The 17,873-nt window shown below is 38.2% G+C and overlaps 1 protein-coding gene across 2 annotated transcripts; it reads right to left on the bottom strand.

Moving 5' to 3' along the window:
* Positions 1–1,030: 1,030 nt before the first annotated feature.
* Positions 1,031–17,722, bottom strand: gnal2 (guanine nucleotide binding protein (G protein), alpha activating activity polypeptide, olfactory type 2). Of its 2 annotated transcripts, XM_053652322.1 has the most exons (14): positions 17,632–17,722; positions 16,941–17,457; positions 11,334–11,406; positions 10,105–10,159; positions 9,813–9,932; positions 9,385–9,482; positions 6,140–6,194; positions 5,848–5,921; positions 5,522–5,580; positions 5,085–5,205; positions 4,697–4,827; positions 4,321–4,377; positions 4,156–4,223; positions 1,031–4,009 (listed from the first exon to the last, which is right to left on the bottom strand). In XM_053652322.1, the coding sequence occupies exons 1-14, from the start codon at positions 17,644–17,646 to the stop codon at positions 3,863–3,865; spliced, it is 1,590 nt and encodes a 529-aa protein (XP_053508297.1). In that variant the 5' UTR covers positions 17,647–17,722; the 3' UTR covers positions 1,031–3,862. The 2 variants fall into 2 exon arrangements, with proteins under 2 accessions (XP_053508297.1, XP_053508322.1); XM_053652347.1 differs by lacking the exon at positions 4,321–4,377 and having other exon boundaries at positions 1,032–4,009; positions 17,632–17,721.
* Positions 17,723–17,873: the final 151 nt, after the last annotated feature.

Raw genomic sequence — 17,873 nt, 5'->3', positions numbered from 1 at the left:
TTATTTATATATATTTATATTTATTATATATATACATGTGTATATATACACATATATATTATACATACACATATATTCATATTTATTTATATATTATATATATACACGTGTGTGTATATATATATATATATTATACATACACATATATTCATATTTATTTATATATATTTATATATACACACATACACACGTATATATTTATATTTACTTATATATATTTATTTATATTTATATTTTTTTATATATACACACATATACACACGTATATATATATACATGTATATATTTATATATTTTTTATCCATTTATTTACATATACACGTATATATTTATATATTGTATATTTATATTATATATATATACACACGTGTATATATTTTTATATTTATTTATTTATTTATTATATATTCATATGTATATATTTATCTGTATTATATATTTATATTATACATACACGTATATATTTTTATATGTATATATTTATACATACGTATATATTTATATTTATTTATTTATATATTATATATTCATATGTATATATTTATATATATTTATTTATGTTTATATATATATATTATCTATGTATATTGTATATTTATATTATATATACACGTGTATATATTTATATATGTATTTATGTTTATATATTATCTATGTATATATCTACATATATTTGTTTTATGTGTATGTGTATATTTGTACATATAATGTGTATATATATATTTGTACATATATGTGTTTGTGTGTATCTATGTACATATCTACTTGTTTTATGTGCATATATTTATATATATTTGTATTTATATCTTTATCTATGTATACATGTACATATATTTTTTGTGTGCACATATACATGTCTTTGTATGTATATTTTATGTATATATTTCTTTGTTTATATATATGTATCTATGTACATAAATATATATGTACACTTAAATCAAATATGTATCTATTTATATGTATGTGTACATATATCCAAATACCTGTGTGTGTATGCATTAGTTATATATACACATTTCTGTATGTATGTATTTACTTTTTACACTAGACCAATGCATGCTGCACCACTGTCTACTTTGCCATACTACACAACAGCTTGCTATTTTCATGTCTACTGCTCTAAAGTACGGCTCACCTCACTACAGGCCTACCACGTGACCCGAGGCCAGACTCCCACGCCGCGCTTCCCTCTCACGCGCTCTCACACTCACCTAACGCGCTGCGCCTCGCGAGCCTGTCCGAGGGTTGGATGTTGGTGAGGTTCCTCACATGAACTCTTTCCTTCAGAAGGACCTGAAGCTGTTCTGTACTGAGGAACGTGCTAAACTTCCTCCACCCCGACGTGCAGGACTGATCAACAGTTACCGCAAACATTTAGTTAGGGTACACGCTTCCTACTCCACAGTGTTTTATTCAGCAGTCACACATCAGGGATCCTCGGCCTTCCTTTGGGTTCTCGGACTCAAGCACAACGGCTTTCTGTATTGCACACTCTCATTTATTCATTTCCACTCCACACATGCTTATCTATGTGTGTATGTACACTTCTTCACTGTATACATAGAAAAGCATGTATACACGTCCACACACATAATTAAACATGTAGAATTGTACATATATATTTATATAGACCTATAAATTTACATGTACACACATTTATAAGCGAGTGCAAACAGTGCACTGTTGCATACACACTACACACACAAACATATTGCAATCATACTGAAAAAGGTCCCTATGAAAAACAACACCTGGTTGTATCTTTTGATCAGCTGATTTTTCCATTTTATGTTTTATGCACGTTGCTCTTTTATGTTATGCTAACGGGGTTCAATTTGCATAATGTATACAGAATTTTTTGGGGGCGGGGTTTGTTTTCTTTTTGCTTTTTTTTTTTTAAAACTAATCAGCATTTTGTTTTTTTTTTGTTTTTTTTTTTTATAAACAAAACAAGCAAACAAAACAAAACAAAAAATAATAAAAAGAAAGAACATTTACAGAATAGGTCCCCATCTGCAATCGCTCCTGCTGATAGAGTGACATCAAGCTGTACAGTGCAGTCCAAAAAAAAACAAAAAAACCCCAAAATAAACCAACAAAAAAACAAACTAACAAACAAAAACGTACGTATATCTCAGCTTTGTTTACAGGTACAGCCATAGTGAAGGCACAAAGATCTACAAGTAGATTTTTTTTCCAACCTCTCTTTCCGTTAAGTTGTACAAAATAACTTTTTTTCATATATATATAATCTGTGCAAGAGAAATGTCAGCTTGCACTGTCTGTACAAGTCAAGAGACAGAGTGTGTGTTCATATATATATATATATATATATATATATACATACATATACACACACACACACACACTCATCCAAAGTGGTCTAAAGTCAGAAATAAAATGCATGGACAGACCAAAGGGGCTGTGGTTGCTTTAACGTCTTCAGTCGACTCACTTTAACCTGTAATAATGCTCCAAACTCCAAACATTGCAATGCTACATTGAGTGTATCTGCCTGTAAAAACACAGTCCTTAAAACCTGGTGCAAAAGTGCGTCGCTCGTATTCTCATGTACTTCTTTTTCCCAGTGTTCACCTCTTCAGTAGAGCGGAGACAAAGAGCAGCAGAGAGCCCAAGAGGCCAAGAGGTCAGGGGTCACAATGTGGTGCCACCTCCAGAAATTGGTGGATGCAAGAGTGTGTGTGTGTGTGTGTGTGTGTGTGGTGTGTGTGTGTGAGAGTATATGTATATATACCCAACAGTTTATTAGCTACACTTACCATATAGCTTTGCAATTCAAAATCAATATGAATATTGTCATTATAGAGGTCCAAGCACCAAAATATGCAAGGGACATTCTAATATGTTCCTGTTGATTATGCCCCATGTTCCCCGCCCCCCCATTCATTAGTGGAAAAGATGCACCAAATGACGAAGAATGGCAAAGTAACGTGTGGATCTGGTGAGGAACGGAACAAGCTGGTTCGCTAGGCTGTTGATCTAACATTCACCACATAACGTTGCTTTGATCCAAATGCGTCGTGTTTATTTCTCGCTGAGAATACCGAATACCACCTCAGTGCGTGGAGCGCCTACTCTTCTGCAGAGGTCTGGCTGTTGGTTTAAACTATTTGTACTAAGCATTGAATGCTAGATAACTGTGCAGCTCTACATAAATAACTCGCCACGCAGTAAGTAGGCTTACGAGAATGCCCGAGCTCAAAGCCAAAATGTGAGCCAAAAAACTGGAAGGAAGAGCCTAGAAGAGGCCATCCACCAAAACTCAGTGACCGTGTACGGAGGGCAATAATCAAATAATCAAACAATGGACCAAGAGTAAGGCTCCATGTGATGCTACCACTAGCATGCTTCACTGTGAGCATGGAATATTTATGTGTCACTAATTCAATTATTTTTGCTTTTTTTTTTTTTTTAAAGTTAAATTACATTAATTGCCACTTTTTAGCAAATGTTGTCTTACGGTGTTCAAGTTCCACTGATGGACAGGGCAGAGGTGGGCTTTAAAATGTTGCCTAGCAACATAGGTGCTACAGATGCTAAGTGTAAGTCTACAAAGGGGGTCAGTATGGTAGGTTTAGCTGATAAACTATCAATATGGTGAACACGTGCGCGCACACGCACACACACACTAATAAGGATAGCCAAAGGCTTAGCGGAATGACAGAAAGTAAATAAAATATATACCCCTTAAGATTAACAATGGTTCAAAAAAACTAAACAATAATAAACAAGAAACTCTGGATCTGCCAAAAATAAGTCATACATATAGTCCATGGGTTTTGGCCTTGTTTAGGAGTGGGTTCTTTTAAAAACAAAAGTGCTCTGGCTTTCGTAAACCAGATCACAAGAGTTCATACTGCCTCAGGTGCATTCTCTGGATGATGTCCCGACAGTCGTTAAATACCCGGCGGATATTTTCCGTGTCCACAGCGCACGTAAAATGAGGGTAACAGTAATGGCGTCCGTCTCCGCTTGCCGTGCTGATCCTCTGTTAGAGAGCAAAAGGATAACATTGGAGATGAAAAACGCCAACGCGGCAAACGTTGCCGTAATTTCGCACGCACAATTCAAATTTCAAAACAGTCTGACTCAGAACATTCTGAAGGGAATTCACTGCATCATCAAAACACCTACCAGGAATTCATCCCGAATGAAATACTTGGCTCTTGTCACTCTTGGGTCTTCTCCTGGTTCTGGAGTCGCTGAAAGGATACAAACACACAAAGGCATGATTTTGTCTGGTGCCATTATGGTCAATAGAATAAGTGTTGGTTGGGGGAGGGGGGAGGTAGTACGTACGGTATTTTAGATTTTCTGACATTTTTTCTCTTGTTTTTCTTTTTTTGGTCTTATTAACTTAAAAGACAGAGAAAAAAAATGTTTGTAGCTGCTATTACATAAGTAATAAAAGGAACTAACATGTTTTGTGGATGTTGATTCTTAATAAATAAGTTTAGTTTAATCATACACCTTGGCATCCAAATGGCATATGAAAAATAAAACACTTCAGCACATGTTATAGGAAAATAAATCAACTTCATATACATCATTATATGAATGTTTTGGAAGTCATGATGTCTAGGTCCCATTTTATATATATATATATATATATATATATATATATATATATATATATATATATATATATAAATGGATGCATGTGAAGTAGGATCACCTTCATTTGGTATGGTGTAGCGAGCGTATTCTGGGAAATAGTCTTCAATTTTGGATTTCCCAGCTAATACTTTCTCTGCCAGCATGTCCTGCTTGTTGAGGAATAAGATCACCGAGATGGTCCGTAACCACCTTGGGGGGAAGAAACACAGAGACATGGTCACGAAAGAAATGCTTTGAAACACGGTTTCCAGTATCTTCCAGAATTATTCAAATCCTCATTTATACATATAGCTAGATAAGGTCAATGGAATGTTTTCTACGCACGTTTACGAACTTTTTTTCTCTATTTATGTAGCAAACAAATTTTCTTAACAAACAGGATCTAAGTTGTTTTATGGATTACATTTAAAAAAAAAAAAAAGGTTATGTCGGCAGCACAGAAGTACCTGTTGTTCCAGATACTGCGAAAGAGGTCGAGAGCTTCTCGTAGTCTGTTTGTGTTGTTGTCCTCTCTAATGACCATGTTATAACTGCTACTCGCCACCACAAAGATGATCGCAGTGACGTCTGGAACGGGGGAAAAAAAAAAAAAACACACCACGGATCATGCACACCTTTAAAGGCAATTTTAAAATTCAACAAATGAAAAATACAAGTAAAATGCAGTTGTTGTAACTTTAGGGTGCTTTTATTAAGGTAAAAGAATGGAAATGAATGCACACGCTAGTTAAACCATACCCCCTCCCCCCTTATTTAAAAAAATATATTTCTGGCTAAAATGAAAATGAAAATTTTACCCCAACAACCAGACACTGTATTAGGTAAGCTTAATGCTTAATTTTCCTATGTAAATATAAACATTAAAAATTACAGTCAAACATACCATTAAAGCACTGGATCCACTTTCTCCTCTCATCTCTTTGACCTCCCACATCAAACATGCTAAGAGAGAAAAAAATGAAAAAGAATAAAGATCAAGAAGAAATAACCAGGCAGTGTGGAAACAAGAAAAATAGTGCCCTCTAGTGGAATACATAACCACAATCGAAACTTTTAAACTTTTTAATTATCATCATCAAACCATGATTTTATCCCAATCATGGTGCAATGGTTTATTTTGAAGCAATTAAAAAAAAATTTATAAGGAATCTTCAATACATTTTCAATCATTTTGCATACTCCCTTTGTAGTGACAGGAAACCGACTCACTGAAAGTTAACTTTGTCTACTTGAAATCGTGTTTCAAAGATCCCTGATGTCAGAACTCTGCAGCGCAGCAAGTCCTGGAGCAAGACACGGACAATGTAAATATGAAGCAAGCAAGTAAACATGCGAATGACTTAGCACAAGACAAGAAGTGACAAGATCACAGCAGATACAGTAAAAGATCTTATCACTGGAGTTATTCTTAGTAACTGACTTACAGGAAATGAAACTCTTTAAAAAAAAAAAAATTAGAAAAAATCAATAAAAAAAAAAAGGTTGTAAACTGAAAGTGTACCTGATCTGTTGGCGTGTAGTCACTTTGTCTTACAGCATCAATTCGGTCAAGGAAGCTATGAAGATACGGAAACAAACAATTAATATGGGCAGTAATACACACACACACACACACACACACACCACATATCTATAAATATAAGGAGAGACACGCCCATTTCAAGGAACAGGAAAGTATGGAGTATGAGCAATACCTCATATGATTCCTGAAACAGTACATCAAAAGGAGATTTAATTGACATGTCAGGTATGAATATAGGTTAGCCAAGTTTCCATTCTATCACATATAAATAAAAAGGCTTCAAACAACACGTGAAAATCTCCAGGCATCATCGCAAAATCCGTCTACCCAAAACTGTACATCCGGGTCAGCTGTCCGTGGTACCTCGAGCATACTTATGTGCCTATTTCTCAACTGAAGGATTAATCAGCTAATAAAGATCCAAATTTAGACATGACATGTTGACACAATCCCCATTACAAACATATGAATACAATCAGGAATGGTATCCTGTAAGAACCCATCCATTCAAAAATAAAATGGTTGGCCATTGCATGGGGGTCCAAATTCAAGGGTCCATTTTTCACTCTCATGCGGGATAGGGCGGTCACATATTAAGCTCGCAGGACAAACAAAGGCCAAGGTCACTAACATGGGAGCATAATGGGTGTTCACGTGGCTCTGTGCAGACCACTGACTATGTCCATTCATTCATCATCAGTAACTGCTTTATCATGGTCAGGGTCACGTTGGATTTAATTAATAATTTGTTTAGACTTTAGGAAACAGAACTGTGGGAACGACTGGGATTGTCTGTTGAGTGTCTACAGCGGTGGGCAGGAACGGATGGGATTAGTCACAAGTGCCTCTGCGGGAGACACTGCGGGCAGGAAGAAGTAGGATTGGTCAAGAGTGCCTGTAGTATTGGATGGTATTGGTCAAACATTCTGCTCAAGTGGTCTAGATTGGTCAAGAGTGTCTCTGTTGGAAACACTGTTGGCAGGTACAAGTGGGACCGAGTGTCTCCAGGACAGGTTTAGTCAAGAGAGTCTCTATGGGAGACTCTGTGGGCAGGAATTGGTAGTATTAGTCAAGTGTGTCTCTGGGAGACATTGTTGGCAGGAAAAAGTGGGACTGATCAAGAGTGTCCATGGGAGTAGGCAGAAATGGGTGGGATTGGACAAACATGGCCATAGGAGTAGACGGGTTTGGTGAAAACGGTCTGCAGGAGCAGGAGGGATTGGTCAAGATTGTATGTGGGTATGGATCAGGATTGGTCAAGTGTGTCTGTGGGAGCAGTCAAGATTAGTCATGAGTTTCTGCGGGAGCCAGTGGGACTGTTCAAGAGTGTCTGCGAGAATAGGCAGGAGCAGGAATATCTTCATGAGCAGGCGGGACTGGTCAAGTGTGTTTGAGGGAGTGGGCGGGACTGGTCAAGTGCGTCTGAGGGAGGAAGCAGGACTGGTCAAGTGTGTCTGAGGGAGGAGGCGGGAGCAGGCGGGAATAGTCAAGAGTGTAGAAGTATTTAGGATTGGCCATGAGTGTCTGCTTGGAATGGGCGGGTCTGCGTGGGTGACCAGGTTTGATCAGAAATCTTAGGAAGCGAGTATAAAAAGCAGTGCCACACACATTCCTAATACCCCCCACCGGCCCCAAAAATCCCCTCAAATCAACGAACCTCTTGTGTTAAGAGGACACAAAAACCCTTCTAACATTTCCATCATCATACATACACCCAATTCGATATCAACAAACATCCACTGGGGCACAGTGATGACTCATACAGGCACTTATTTATTTATTTATTTATTTTACTACCTAGCAAATGGACTATAACTGTCGACCAACCTGAAACGTGTCATGTTAGTGCTGTGCATCATGATTTATTCCTCTTGCCACGCTGATCATATGACACAGGACGGCCAGGATTGATCGAAGTGGACGTAAATATGTTCACATCCACTTTATATGCTTCATCATTATATGTATCTTTTATGACTGGCCAGGTTTATGGGAAATGTTCGTCGTTTTGTTAGGAATAGTTGGCGACTGATCCTCCGTAGTGTAGTCTAGTGTAGAGTAGTGTAGAGAACTGCAAGCATGGGATCAAATGCCCAAGTTTCCACTCTTGCGCCATCCCCTTGACACATTTTACTCCAATAAATTTCATTTGTGCGCCATGATTAATGTGTTCATTCCAGTCAAAGACACACACACACACACACACACACACACAGACACACACAAACACACAATGTACCTTAGCTTCGCTTCCTGACCTTCCTTTGTTTACAGCACATTGCCAGGATACTCACTTTGATTTGACTGCACACACACACACGTGGCCACTCAAACAGTTTGTGCTCTGCAGTGCAGTTGCTATAAATAGCCAGTGTTTGCTCTGGCTCCATGGCGCTTTTATATAAGCTCTGGGAGAGTGCCACGAAAAGAGAGGACTGGAGATAGAACAACTATACACAACACGGGTACTGGAAAATCCAGCATTGCTTCACTCTCTCTCTCTCTCTTTCTCTCTCTCTCTCTCTCATATATTCTTTCGTTGAATTCTCACACATGCTCTGTGTCGGGCTTGCTCAAAGCTCTCTCCCTCTTGTTTAGGAACCCCTGATTAAAGGTTTGCATTTGGACTAGGATCCTGCAGGACTGTGTTCATTTCATTCATTCAACTTCAGCAAATTGTTTTATATCCGGTCAGGGTCAATGTGGTTTTAAGGACTGATTTGAAAATGTACTATGATTAACAATGATTACTAGCACGAAAGATTAAGAATTAAGATAAGGAATAAAACCCAAGAGATCGATTTGCAAACGACTGCATTTTAGTTACAGAATGACACTTAGCTTTAATCTATTTATAGTAACATTTAATGTTGTGAAACGTCCACGAAACAAGTTAGTTCCTGTTATCACTTGAGTTACAGCAGTGCTTTAAAAACAAAAGGCAGCTCGTCACATAAGAGCAAAGTCCCCTCTATCCTAAAGACAGAGGCGTAGTAACACTTTACTTCAAGGCACTGACGCTGGAGACTCCTTTAAATTAGCTAAAATATTACAGAATCTGTTCATTGTAAGGTTTAAATCATGTGAGCGTCTGCCACACAAGTCCATCTGAGTTACTCGGTATCACAGAAAGAAGAAGAAGAAAAAAAAAAGCGTAGTAGAATGATTCATGAGAACGATCCGTTCAACACAAACAAAAGAGAAGAGAAGGGAAGAGAACTTACTAATGTGCACAGTCGATGAGCTGGTACTCGTTGGACCTCTCGTAGCATGCTTTCACTCCTTCATCATCCCAAAGTTTCTTGGCATGGTCAAAAAACTCCTGTGCAGAAGACAGACGCTGAATAAACAAGCTGTCGGGTCACGTCTGGTCAGTGTTCAACTATATGTATAATTTACATGAGTGTAGAGAAGCACACATGATCGTGTGCCTATAGTGATATCGCAGGAAAATACACTAAAGCTGGGTTTCTGAGGTTTTACATGACCTAGGATCAGCTCTCGTGCATTAAATACATATCGCGCATGACCTACATTCTCTCAAAGTTAATAAGACAAAAATAATCGACTTACGGTTTTACCTCGATAATATCTTTTGTTCCAGACATTTTTAAAACCCAATCGAACGAAAGCCCGGCAACGCGTCCCTTACCTGCGGGTAGTCAAAATCCGACAGCGGTGCTATGCTTTTGATGTAATCGATCCTAAACTGGTCCTCTGGATTGGCGAGAGGGACAGGTGGTATTAAAGTGCTCATTGCAGACACTATCGTCTAGGACACAAATTCAAAACATCGATGAGTTGTACGATGACGACTTTAAAAATTTTTTTTACAAAAGTATAATACCAAATTCCAAACATATGAAATGCTCCCTCGTACGTTCTGTGATGTCAGAACTTCAAACAATACAGTCTGCATTTAAATCACCTCATAGTCCACTTACCACTATAGCATCCTTGACATTTTTCCGGATGTCTTGGATTTTCTGTCTTTTTTCTCTGTGGACAAACGTAAATGTTTTCAGACACAAATTAGGAAATAAATCGAATTCGTCTTCGTAGCAGCCTGCTAGTTTAAATATAGGTTTTATTCAGAGGCGCCGACATTGCTAACAAAAACATACTAGCAGGCAGGGGCATTTAAACAAACAGAATTTAAACACAAAAACCCTAGCGTATGTCGGTGTACAAGACAGCTACCCAACCCCTCCCCCACCGCCAGACAAATAACAGTAAGAAAAAAGCGAGGGAAAACCTGGGGTCACGCTACTTAATACTTAGCCTCTATTTATTAGTATTATTATTATTACCTAAAGACATCACAGCCACTTGTTTTCATTTGGCTCACAAGAGGGGCTCGGGAATTCACAATTCACAAGCCAAATCCGCCTACATTAAGTCGGATAGTGAAAATAAGCTCTCTCTAGATGCAAACGTCTTTCACATCCTGTGCGACCTTTCCCCTTCAGTGACTTTGCTTTTCTGGCAGGTAAATTTTATTTGCATTTTGTCTGGCCGCCGTTTTAGCAAGAAAAAAAAAAAAGAGCTAAATATTCAAAAGGAAAAAAGGTTAGTATGCAGGTCACTCCCAGGTCGCAGCAGGAAAGGGTCAAGGATCGTAAACGCTACTGCTAAACAGTCGATTTTGTAACAAAACTATGTTCCCAGCACATATTAACCTTCCAGTCCTACTTCAATGACTGAATCTCTCATTTCCTACAAGGTTTATTTGCTCGTTTTGCTCTTAATAACCGGTTGCTAATGACATCAGAACATTAAGGACGTTCTAATGATTTACCTGAAATGAATGAAGAAATAATGTCGAAAATATATATTAAAATAAAGAATAATAGACTTTAGCTTTCTTCTTCCCTGATCAACAGGAAATCTGGATGATGCAACTTCTTGTTGAACATGTGACTTGCAGAATATTCCAAATAGTCCATGGGGATGAATGTGTTCATGTAACAGGGTTGAGTGAATGCAATAAAACCTATTATAACCTATAATAGATGACTCACTGGGGGAAAAGAAAAAAAAGATGTTTCCTGTATTGGATGTTAAATGGATTCATACATTACTGGAAAACGAATAAGTTTTTTTTAATGGAATATTTAAGCTTGCGCATCAGAAACGATGTGTTCACGTTACTACAAAGTAAAAGTCCACTTACTCTGCGTTAAAACCGTTCACATGAAGAATTCTCATCTGTTTCACGATGGTGCTTTTTCCCGATTCTCCAGCTCCTACACCATCACACAAAGGAGATGGTTAGCAGAAATACTGTTAAAGGTATTTAAAAAAGGTTTCATAATTTGGAAAAATCAGGGCATGATGAATATTCAGTATTGAGCTGAGCTGTCAAAGTCACATGCATTTGCACTCCTAGCCTATAACATAAAAACAACACACTTCCTAATACGAATATAGAATATCTGAGAATATTATAGAAAAGAAAGGTACAGAAAGCAAGTTGTCTGGATACATATGGTCTTAATGTTCATTATGGTGGAATGACGTAAACACAGGAATCGGATATGGGTCGGGTGTAACGTACATGTAAAAAGACAGGGAGAAAAAAAAATCCGATATATGTCAGAATATCAGAACTGTGCATCAAGTCCTACAACGTAAATCCAGCCGGGTCGATACGACGATTTATTTAGTCTGGACTCTGGAAAATGGTCTGTTGATGAATTAACAGGAAAGTCGGATTTGAACGTCAGTCCGACGTCCGGATATCGGACGTGTTTAGGATTTTGCGTCAGAAGCCGGCGAAAACGTCAAAGTGAATTGTTTGGCAGTGTAAACGCATCTGAAATATCCGGAACGATCCAGTGTTCTTAATCAATATTGACAAAATGCGCCTGTCTTGTGTAATTTTTTCAATCTACACCTCATTTGAGACACCTTAAAGCACAGCAAACTCCAACATATGGTTTTGTTATACAGTCTAAATGACAGTTTAGGCCTTAATTCAGCGTTATAAGCTGTAAAACGTTCCTTTCGTCAGCTATACAGACATTTCAGGGACTTATCGAGTGACTCTGACAAGGGCTGGGCCTGTAACTCGGCTACATGGATCCGAGTACCAACGGCTGTTTTGGCGCTTTTCATACGTCGGCGCTTATAGGGGTATTTCTTTAAAAACGAAGGGTGAATAAAGCAGTTATAAGACACATCAACGCAGTTTAAAACGCTTTCTCGTTGCTGGTATACACTGCAACCTTGGCGTTGTCAGAATTTCCCCTCCATGCTACTGTTTACTGTCGTCCATTAGCTTGTGTTAACACCCCCACCCCCCTCCTTTCCTTTCCGCTTTGGTATCGCCCACATTCATAAACGACCAAACATCCGGAAAAGGGGTGTTTTCGCGACGCCGTATTTATTCGCCTAGGCGCGCAATGGAAAAAAAAATGTTTTCTTTATCAGTCGCTTCACAGACAATTCACAGAGACAGACAGAGAGAGAGAAAGAGCAAATATTTGACTCTATGTCATTCTCATAGTTCTGTTATGGCACTCAGAGAGAAAGAAAGAGCACAAAAATGTGTTCTACACGATTAGGAGAGTGCTCTGTTTAGTTTGTGGAGCTAAACAGTGCTAAGCAGTTGAATATAAGGACTCATGTGACAAAATCAGATTTCTATTTCTGGAGTTTTCACATGACTCCAAAGGAATTGCTTAATTTAACAGCCCTTTGGCATTTAATAGTCATTGACAGCATGTACTACAACCACGAACCTCAATAAAGGAATAAAACACCCTTTCTTGCTGAACAGGGCAAAAAAATAAATAAATAACTAATCAACGATGGGGTGGTGTGACGAAGCGGACTCACTGTTACCTCACAGAAGTGTCCCAAAGTTATACGTTCAATCTGTGCACAGTTACATTTGACGTTGGGGAACATCTGTGAAACAATTCCCTCACCAGGTCTCTCACGGCTTTTTATAGTATCACCAAAATAAAACCTCGATACGTAAACTCCTCTGTCCTGAAAAACTGGGACACTTGGAAAACTTACAACTGGAGACTCCTTCCGTAAATGTTGACCAAACATCTCTTTACAACAAAGGCGGACGTTGTTGGTTTCAACTCCGTCTATCGTCTCGACAGAAAAGACAACGTAGCATTAACGTACGCACGTGATTTGCAGTTGCACTACTGTCGGAGCTGCTGTTCGAGAAAATTCACCCACACAACCTTCTGATCAATCGGAATCGATCGTTGAACAGCGCTGTGGTATAATTAAGATGAACAAATAAGATGTCAACCTCAACTACCATCTATGAGAGACTGTAAATAATCTTCCTGTCAGTATTCAGTTTCCTCATTTACCTGTTAACTTACCTGTCATAGCTTTAAAAAAAAAAAAAAAAACCACAAAAAAAAAAAAAAAAAAAACCACAGCTGTATTTTGATGATTTATAAACGTGTACATGCTCCACGTCGCTCCCGCATAGCACTGCCATGGGCTTCCTGTTTTCTTTCTTTTTCATTTCTTTCTCCAAACCTTTACTTTAATATCACCTCCCTGAAGAAATCCTAACCCTTCGTCGTGAAGTCTAAGCATGTCACACGAACCCCAGTCCTGGCAGGTTCTCATATTCTCGGAGACTTTGAGATCATTTGACAGTCTGTCTGACACGTAGAGGACGACCTCGCCGTGTGAGGAACTCTCAACCTTGCTTAGGAATACCCTTCAGCTCACTATAGGCATTTAATTATAGACTATAGACAGCATATTAGTCTTTATAATTACCGTGTGAAGATTGATTTTGTCAGGAAACGTCTCGCGGGAATAATGAAAATACAGCACCAGCCAACAATGTATGACAAATATTTCTACATGAACATATTCGATGTGTTTCACGGGCTTTAAAACTCCAGCTCGGCCGTTTTGCCCATTTTTAGCTGCGCCTAATGCTTGCCTGAGCCGAATAATTTTTGTGAATAAACAGAACTTTATGGATATTGAAGACATTCAATGTGTAAATTAGTTCCAAAGAAATTGCTATGATCAGTCCTATACTTTGCATCAAAGGTGTGCCTCGAGACACGTTTTTTTTTTTTTTACTCTTATAAAAGGCACCTTAATTAAAGCAGGTTTTACAGTCTATTTTATAGTTTATTACTTGTCACACTTTATGAGATGGGTCTTAATAAAATCTGCCCCAATTCTCTACTAGACTGTATGATAGCGTGTGTGTTCTTCATGTCCGATTGTAAAGATCCTCTGACATCCTCTATGAGCGTCGAGACATCAGACAAAAAAAATGTAAAACTCGACGGAACGTTCTGGTCTACCGTGTTTGTTCGCAATGGCACTAAATAATCTCACGTTGTGCATTCTAAGACCTCCGATCTCAACTCCAGAGAATTTGTTCACGATGTGCAATTTTTGTCCGCGACGGCAAAAATCAGGCCGTGATTCATAAACGCTCCACTCTGTCCGTGGTCACGGTTTGTTAGAGTGGTAGCTCAGCAGTTAAGGCGTTGGACCACAGCTTGGAAGGTCGCGGGATCAAATCCCAGCGATGCTGACCTACCGCTGCTGGGCCCTTGAGCAAAGTCCTGAAACCTTGACTGCTCGGTGTATAAAGGAGATAAATAAGTCGCTCTGGATAAGGGTGTCTTGCCATAAATACTTTATCTGTAATGCAGGTAAAGTGGCTCCTTTAACAAGATCGTTAGTCTTAAGACTTATTAAAAATGAATTCTAACAACACCAACAATTTTATGTGATCCAGTACATCAGTACTGCGTGATCATTCTTTGCTTCACGCAGTAAGGGAACTCCAGAAACAAAGTTCAACCCGAGTGAATGATAAAACCTAGTTACAGGGGAAGCAAAGTTCAGTTCCTCAGATACGCTCCAACACTGCAAAGAGGCAAGCGATACCGGACTGGACTGGATGCGTTGTATGGATTTCTCCACCGTTTAGTATATTCTGTGAACTAACAGAATACACATTTACACATTAAAGACGTTTATATTCGACGATTCTTTGCTCACGCACCATTCAGTACATCATTCAGTAATGAGAAATCAATCCAGTGTAGAAGCGGTGCAAACGAAGTCCCAGAATGCAACGCAGCTATACGACGCGGTTGAGACTCGGCTCGGCTGGTCAGCATGAACGCTTTCGAGACTGAATTGTTTGAGCAGAGCGTACACGCAAGGAGATGACAAAGCTGGACTACAGACTAAAGAGCACAAAAGCGCCGTGGCATCTCCTCGTACTTGCTTCATCCTTCAATATGATCCAGAGTGTTTCTGGAAATGCTAATCTAATTATTACGATTTACCTCTGATTGTTTGTACCTAAACATATTCCTTGGCTGTTTTTTTTTTTTGGTCATCTGTAACACTTGTGTATTAGTTTTAAGAAATCCCAAACCTGCCGTCTAAGACGATTTTCCTAAATCCTAATGCAAATACCATATCGTATGTATTGCATTATACTCTCTCAAAGTGTTAAATAAAATAAATCCTCTCTCTTCATATGCTAGCTATATGTTATTCGCTCATTTGTTATGCAAGTATTATTTAAGCTCTATGTATATCCAAGCACGAATAAGACGCTTATTTCTATTTAGTTTGTATTGCACCGTTGTGTCGTGTGGCATTTTATTGACTTTTTTTGTAAATACTTTTTAATTGTAAAAAAAAAAAAAAAGATGAAACTAAAGGGACTAGGATTGTAGGAACTATTCATGATGAAATGAATTAATTCGAATTGAATAACGTTTTGTTTACAAGAATAACCCTGGACATTAGTACAAATAATTGAAGTAAATAAATGTCACCAGTTTGACGTGTTATTCAATCAGGATTAATGTCATACGTGACGTTTTATTACAGCTAATAACCATGTTTAATTATTACCATGAAGGGTTTTAATCATTCACTTTTATGAGGTTTTTGTAATTATTTATTGACGTTATAGTGTACAAGCACTAGCTTATATACACCCTTATATCTTATATAATATCTCTTATATGCCCATTTTAATTCCAATTACATTTTTTATATATATATATATATATTTTTCTTTTAAAGATATTTTACAGACTCAACATTGAGTCAGTAATTCAGTGAAATAATTTTCAAATTTCAAATCAAAGTAAACGTTTTTATATACATATATATATATATATATATATATATATATATATATATATATATATATATATATATATATATATCGTATCTAGTCTGGGGGCTACATAAACAAATTAAAAAATAAATAAACAAACACTTTCCGAAATTCGCTCGAATACTTTAGGAGTTGTTTGTTTCCGGTTCTGTGACGTCGGCAAGCTGGTGGTCACGTGACTCTGATCATACGGCGTCACTAGTCTAGAGTTTAGAAATATTACTTATGTTATAGGCTAACTCATTTATAATAATAATTATAATAAATAAATAAATAAAATACCAATAATAATAATAATTTTAGTTTATGTGTCAAAGAGAGAGTTTGTTTTGATCTGGTGGAGAGGAGATGTGGTGGATATTGCGTAATGGTTTGATCAAAAGGGGAGGGGAGAAAGAAAAGAAAAGAAAAGAAAAGAAAAGAAAAAAAGGAGGTCAGCTGCTAGCTAGACCAGAGTATACGTGTAGGAAATGAGAATATATATATATATATATATATATATATATATATATATATATATATATATATATATATATATAGAATATATATATATAATGAATATAGAATATTCTATATGAATATATATAAACCCTAGAGTGAGATTGCTAATGATCTTACCTAATAAAAGCAGTCGGTGGGTCTGTTTGTATTCCCTTTTAAGTTCTTTCAGGACGCGGTCAATATTTTTACTGACTTTCCGCGCCTCCTTCTCGGCCTCCTTTTCCTCCACCACCAGTTTGTCCCAGTTCTTTGCCTTTTGGCTGGATGTAGGGAGGAGGTGTAGTCTTCGGCTGCGATCCTTCACGGTTCCCGTGGCCTTGCCGCCGCCGCCTCCTCCTCCTCCGTTCTGGATGAGCGCTCCATCCGCGGTGGCGTCTCCAGCAAGCCTGCGTTCCCCGATGGGGATTTTACCGGCGTCCCACTGGTGCGTCTGGCCCGCGCGTAATGGAGACGGAGTTGCCTTGCTGTTGCTGTTCCCTCCGGACTCGTCGCGCCGAGATTCCCCAACACGCGACGGAATGATCAGATCGGGCGGCTGCTCGGTGTCTGAATTCGTGTTGGAAATGGTTCCACTCAGATCCCCGAATAACCGGGGACGCAGACTATAACACAGCCCCATGTTACGCCAAGTGGCCTAATAAGAATAAGAATAAGAAGAATGGTAACAGTAACAATAATGATGAGAATAATAATAATAATCCATAAGCAGATGAAAAAGGCATGAGACGGATGAACAAAACGAGCACATCCTCAAACGCCTAGCCTTGTCCTACATCCATATCTAAACCCCAGTAGATTATTTCCTCACATTTTTGCCTGTCATTTTGTGTTTTCTCCAGTCAACCTACGCTTCAAGTCAGTAGATCACCTGATGCCTTTGCGGACACTGCAGGTCCACGTTACCGTAAATGAAGCAAAAGCGCACCCTCTGAAAACACCAAGCCAGTCCGACGTGTGTTCCAGCTCAGCTGAAGATCCAGTAACACAATCTACACGGTCACATCTGCTCCTCGACTAAACACACTCAACCCAAATTCACAAAAAGGGTTG

Source organism: Ictalurus furcatus, chromosome 1 (genome assembly GCF_023375685.1).
Source record: "Ictalurus furcatus strain D&B chromosome 1, Billie_1.0, whole genome shotgun sequence".
Lineage (NCBI taxonomy): Eukaryota > Metazoa > Chordata > Actinopteri > Siluriformes > Ictaluridae > Ictalurus > Ictalurus furcatus.
This window is presented reverse-complemented; position numbering and strand designations above follow the sequence as displayed.

What these genes read in the sequence shown, in the direction of transcription:
- gnal2 (XM_053652322.1), bottom strand. An exon ending in CTCATCGACTGTGCACATTA is followed by an intron (nt 6,195 to 9,384) that starts GTAAGTTCTCTT and finishes GTATCTTCATAG; the next exon opens with CTTCCTTGACCGAATTGATG. An exon ending in ACTACACGCCAACAGATCAG is followed by an intron (nt 5,922 to 6,139) that starts GTACACTTTCAG and finishes GTCTTGCTCCAG; the next exon opens with GACTTGCTGCGCTGCAGAGT.